The sequence below is a fragment of the Morus notabilis genome, unplaced genomic scaffold (genome assembly GCF_000414095.1).
Source record: "Morus notabilis unplaced genomic scaffold, ASM41409v2 Scaffold45, whole genome shotgun sequence".
NCBI classification, from domain to species: domain Eukaryota; kingdom Viridiplantae; phylum Streptophyta; class Magnoliopsida; order Rosales; family Moraceae; genus Morus; species Morus notabilis.
Genome location: NW_010366164.1, coordinates 1,786,707 through 1,792,752, shown reverse-complemented (window position 1 = coordinate 1,792,752; position 6,046 = coordinate 1,786,707). Strand labels below are relative to the sequence as shown.

At 48.3% G+C, this 6,046-nt stretch overlaps 1 protein-coding gene across 1 annotated transcript; it reads right to left on the bottom strand.

Moving 5' to 3' along the window:
* Window positions 1–2,585: 2,585 nt before the first annotated feature.
* Window positions 2,586–5,147, bottom strand: LOC112093847. Its single transcript, XM_024173172.1, has 3 exons — window positions 4,074–5,147; window positions 3,748–3,965; window positions 2,586–3,501 (listed from the first exon to the last, which is right to left on the bottom strand). The coding sequence occupies exons 1-3, from the start codon at window positions 5,145–5,147 to the stop codon at window positions 2,586–2,588; spliced, it is 2,208 nt and encodes a 735-aa protein (XP_024028940.1).
* Between the last annotated feature and the right edge of the window lie 899 nt (window positions 5,148–6,046).

Genomic DNA, 6,046 nt, shown 5'->3' with positions numbered 1-6,046 from the left:
CGATGGGAGGTGGTTCGAATACCTTCTCCCGGACATGCATTTTAGAACCAGCATGCCGCCGATCGGATACCTTCCGATCTATACTAGAGCGGTTACGGCGGGGATGACCCTCCCAGTCCATTTCTTTGTGAAGAATTACTGCCATTTTTATGGTATTTCCCCCGCTAAGCTGGCACCGAATTTCTGGTACTGCTTCGCCGGTGCTTGGATTTTATGGCATCAGCAATTCGATATGGAACTCCCTTTGGATGAGTTCCGCTTTATGTATAAGCTATGCCACGTCGCCAAGTGTGAGGGGTGGTATTTTTTGAGTGGGCACGGGAGGTCTCAGCCCAGATTTGGGAAGCTTATACTGGGTATTCCCTCGTCGTCACACGGGTGGAAGCCCATGTTCTTCATGATTCGGGGCCTTTCAACTTTCACCCCAACGACCGCCTGCCCCATTGAAGGCAGGTGCAGGTGGCGTTTGGGAATATAGGTAAGTCTATTGGCTTTCTTTTATCTGACTTTACTTTTTGTTCATATGTTGATAATCTTTTACCCTTCAGTTAGCCAGGACCGGCCAAAGTTTTCTGGCAACAGTTTGGCGAGGATCGAGAAGGCTTTCTCTTTTTCGTCAGACGTTCGCCATATCGACATGCTTCTGGTCGAGGCCAACCTTCGCGCCGCCAGTTTAATCTTTGATCTCCTCAACCCTTCGGACCTAGACGTCATCCGCGCATACTTCCACCTAAGCGACGAGGGTAATTCTTACTTTCGATGCCTTCCCTTATTACGGTTCTTGTTTTTCAAATGCTGATCATATATTCGTCTCGTCGTTTCCGCAGAGATGGCATCATTGAGAATTCAACTTCCTGGCAGTCGGCAATCTGGGCCGAGCCAGCAGCCGCCATCGGACCAACAGCCCCCGCCGAGCCAACTGCCCCCGTCGAAGGGAAAGGAGAAAGCTAGCTCTTTTTCCCACGTTCTGAGAAGCAAGAAGACCAAGGGCCCTTCGGGGTTGGAGACGGATCTTGTGCGAAAAAAGAGGTGCAAGGAAACGCCGGTGGTAGAAACGTGGACGCCAATGGTCCCTATTCCTGACGTCGACATTCCGCTGGTGCCGAGAGAGCACGTGCTTATCCCGGGGGCTAAAATTATGGACCCCAAGTTCCAAGTCATGGACATATCTGATGCCGAGATTAAGGCGATGCTGAAACTTCCTCCTCGCTTCTCCCTTGTTTTTCAGGCTCTTTATGAGTCTTTCCTTGAGCCCCACTGGATTGCTGCCTCTTAGTCTTCTCTGGTCGACCATCAGCGCAAACAAATCTCCTTCCAGATTCATGTACGATTCGGTCGATTTTTTTTTTACTTCATCTTTTCTAATTTCCAACTTCCCAGAGCCTTGTTCTTTTAATCCTTAACCTTCTCGACCTAGTCAAGGTTGATGAGCGTAAAAATGAGATGGACAATGTGGAGGCCAAGCTCAACTCCCTTGTTTCTGACGCTAACAAAAAGTTAGATGATGCCGTCGAGAAGAGGGACGTGGCCTTGGCCAAGCTGGCGAGCTTGGAAGATGAACTAGTAAAGTTGAAAGCTGAGGTCGCGAGTCTCACGGAGCGGGCAGACCTGTCTGATAAGAAGTTGTCCGAAGCAGCTGAGGAAGCGAAGAGGCGTTTCGCCGAGGGGAAGACTGAGGGGAAGAGGGAAGCCGAGGCAGAAGCTGCTTTTGCTTTCGACGCCAAGTGCGCTGAGATTATTGAGGAGTTCAAGGCTTCTCAGGAGCTCACTGACATCCGCACTAGGGATTTTTAATCTGCGGGTCAACAAATTGTCGACCTGGTCAAGAAAGAGCGTCCAGAGTGGGACTTGAGCTTCCTTTATAACTCTCCTCCTCCTGCTGGTGACGACAATGTTTTCCCGCCTGGTGACGGCGAAGAATCGGCCGCTGGCAGCGAGGCCTGAATGATTTTTACCTGTCTCTCTTTCGTTTGTAACTTATTGTCGATTCGGACATCTTTTATTTTATTTGCACTTTATATATATAAAAGATAACAGATTTAATTTATACCTTAATTTGTAATTGCTGCTTTCTTAGAAAATTCCTTAGAATTTTACTAAGTCTTTGCCTTTCCTTCTTGGAGGATCTAACGCTGATTTCACCCCTTGGGGTCGTCGCTTTAGAAAATCCCTTAGGATTTTGTTAAGTGTCCGTCTTTTCTCCTTGGAGAATTTGACGTTAATTACACCCCTTGGGGTCGTCGTCTTAGAAAATTCCTTGAAATTTTGCTAAGTCCTCGTCTTTCCTCCTTGGAGGATCTGACGTCGATTACACCCCTTGGGGTCGTCGTCTTAAAAAATTCCTTAAAATTTTGCTAAGTCCTCGTCTTTCCTCCTTGGAGGATCTGACGTCGATTACACCCCTTGGGGTCGTCGTGTCATTTTTTAGTGATCCGTGGACCTCTGTCCCCCCATGTCTGTTTAATATAACCTTGGTTTTTTAAGCAGACATGTTATTAAGGGGTGAATTCTTCTCTTTCTGCAAACATGTCAATTTATTCAATTTGTAAAGAATGTACAATTGAGATATGTAAGAATTTCATACACTATTGGTAGTATAGCCTTAGCTGTTCTACATTCCACGGGTGTTGAATCCTTTTGCCGTCGAGGCTTTCCAAAACGTAGGTGCCGGGGCGTAGCACTTCCTTTATGCGGTAGGGCCCTTCCCAAGTTGGTCCTAGTGAACCAGTATTTTTGGGTTTCGTGCTCTGCGTTACCCTTTTTAATACTAGGTCTCCTGGGACGAACCTTCTCTGCCGAACTTTCTTATTGTAGTATCGCGCTGTTCTTTGCTGATAGGCGGCGAGACGTAGTTGGGAGTCGAGCCTTTTTTCTTCTAACAAGTCGAGTTCTCCGTTCATGCCTTCCGCGTTGTCATCGTCGTTATGGATGAAAGTTCTTAGAGTCGGCATTTCGATTTCTACGGGGAGCACCGCCTCAATGCCATATGCCATGGAGAAGGGTGTTTCACCCGTGGTAGTTCGGCTTGTCATTCTGTATGCCCATAGGACCTTGGGAAGTTCCTCGGCCCATTTCCCTTTCAGATTGTCGAGTCTCTTTTTGAGGGTATACTTTAATATTTTATTGACCGCCTCGACTTGTCCATTTGATTGTGGATGGATTGGTGCCGAGAAGTCTTTCCGGATGCCCAAGCTATCACAGAATCTGCGCGTTGAGGCGTTGTCGAACTGCTTTCCGTTGTTAGACACTATCGAGTGGGGAACCCCGAACTTGCATACGATGTGGTCCCACATGAATTTGGTGCAGGCTGCTTCCGTGGTTGTAGTTAGAGCCTTTGCCTCTGCCCACTTCGTGTAGTAGTCTACCGCAACGATTGCAAACTTTAATCCTCCGGGTGCAAGATGTAGTGGCCCGATCAGGTCAACTCCCCATTTGGCGAAGGGCCATGGACTGAGAATGGAAGTTAAATTTTCTAGGGGTGCTCTGGGAATTGTGGCATACCTTTGGCATTTATCGCAACGTCAGGCGTATTGAAAAGCGTCCTTTTTGAACGTGGGCCAGTAGTATCCTTGCCTTAAAACCTTCAGAGCCAGAAACTGTCCCCCAGCATGGTTACCACAGACTCCTTCATGGATTTCTTGGAGGACCTTCTAGGCTTCGGCATCACCTAGAGACCGTTGTAGAGGTGTTGAATAGCATTGTCAGTAGAGCAAGTCGTCGTACAATAAGTACCTAACAGCTCTATACCTGATCCGTCTGGCTTCATCTTTATTATCTGGCAGTTGTGCATCCATTAGGTATTGTATGCGCGGTGTCATCCAATTTCCACCTGCTTGGATGATTAATGCCTTAGCTTGTTCTTCAATGGTCGGCCGCTCCAATTCTTCGATGGGAATGACCCCCAGGGTGTCAGAATCTCTTGAAGATGCTAGTTTTGCCAGGGCGTCGGTGTTTGCGTTTTCGGCCTATGGTATCTGAAGTATTTCATAATTTTTGAACTCAACGAGTTCTTCCTTTACCTTTCTCAAGTACGCCCCCATCTTCTCGCTGCGCGCTTGGTATTCTTCCTTTACCTGCGCGACGACCAATTGAGAATCGCTGAAGACGCTGAGCCTTTCGATCCTCAGGTGGCTGGCTAACCGTAGTCCGCTAATTAGTGCTTCATATTCCGCCTCATTGTTCGACGCCTTGAATTTAATTCGAACCGCCGAGGTAATCTTGTGGCCTTCGGGGCTGATTAACAAGACGCCGGCTCCTGACCCATTTTCGCTCGACGCCCTATCCACGTAGAGCTTCCATTTTGTAACCTCGACTTCTCCAGATGCGGCGGGAGCTGGTCTATGAGAGAACTCAGCCAGAAAAGCGGCAAGCACCTGGCCCTTGATCGCAACTCTTGGCACGTATTTTATGTCGAACTGACTTAATTCTACCGACCATTTAAGGAGTCGACCGGAAGTTTCGGGCTTCTGTAGAGCCTGTCTCAGCGGGTGGTTTGTGAGAACCCGTATTGTGTGAGATTGGAAATAGTACCGAAGCTTCCTTGAAGCTACCATCAGGGCGAGGGCTAGGCGCTCCATTTCCTTGTATCTCAACTCGGTGTCGAGGAGCCTTTTGCTCACATAGTAGATTGGCAATTGCACCCTCTCTTCTTCTCTTACTAATACGAAGCTTACGGCGTGTTGGGACACGGAGAGGTATATGCCAAGCTCTTCGTCGACGTTTGGTTTTGACAAAATTGGGGGCTTGCCCAAATGCTCCTTCAATTTCTGGAAGGCCTCTTCACATTGTGGTGTCCACTCAGAGCGCTTGCTTCCTTTCAAAGCGTCAAAGAAGGGGACGCATTTGTCGGTTACTTTTGATATGAACCTGTTTAGGGCGGCGACACATCCTGTTAATCTTTGCACTTCCTTTGGTTTTGTTGGGAACCGCATATTCTGTAGGGCTTTGATTTTCTCAGGGTTAGCTTCAATCCCACGATTGCTGACCATAAAACTGAGGAATTTCCCTAACCCAACTCCAAAGGCACATTTCTGGGGATTGAGTTTCATGTGGTATGTTCTCAACACACCAAACATTTCCCCCAGATGATTGACGTGATGGCTGGCCCTGGTACTTTTTACAAGCATGTCGTCGACGTAGACCTCCATCGTTTTGCCGAGCTGTTGAGTGAACATTTTATTCACAAGCCTCTGGTAGGTAGCCCCTGCATTTTTCAGGCTGAAGGGCATCACCTTGTAGCAGTAGAGGTCCCTGTCGGTTATGAAGGATGTATGCTACTCGTCGACTGGATGCCTGGGGATCTGGTTATATCCGGAGTAGGCATCCATAAAGCTCAGCATCTCATGTCCCGCCGTGGCATCGACCATTTGGTCTATTCGAGGGAGTGGAAAGCCATCCTTTAGGCAGGCTTTGTTGAGATCCCTGAAGTCAACGCATGTCCTCCAGTCCCCGTTGGGCTTGACCACTAGAACGGGGTTTGACACCCAACGCGGATAATGGGCCTCCCTGATGAACCTATTATTTATCAGCTTGTTGACCTCTTCTTTCAGCGCTTCATACCTCTCGGGGTTCATCGGTCGACGTTTCTGAGGCTTGGGAGGATATGAGGGGTCGACGTTTAGGGAGTGACATATTACCTCAGCGTCGATCCCTTCCATGTCGGAATGATTCCAGGCGAAGACATCTAAGTTCTTCCTGAGGAAGTTTTCGATCTCAACCTTAAGATATAGGGCTAAGCCTGAGCCTATTTTTAGCACTTTGGTGGACTCGCCTTCATCAACTTAGATCTCCACCAACTGCTCGACGGGTTGAGACCATGTGACTTCCTCTTGGATTCTGGGATCTACGTCCTCGACGAGGCTCTGGTGAACCATCCTTGCCTTCTGTCTTCCTGGTTAGTCATATCCGCACAGGGCGTTAGAGTATGCAACCCTAGCTTCATACTGGTTGCTCTTCATTTCGCCCATGCCATTTGAGGTAGGGAACTTAACCTTTTGGTGGTAAATGGAAGTTATGGCCCTTAGCGCCTGAAGGGTTGGTCTTCCGA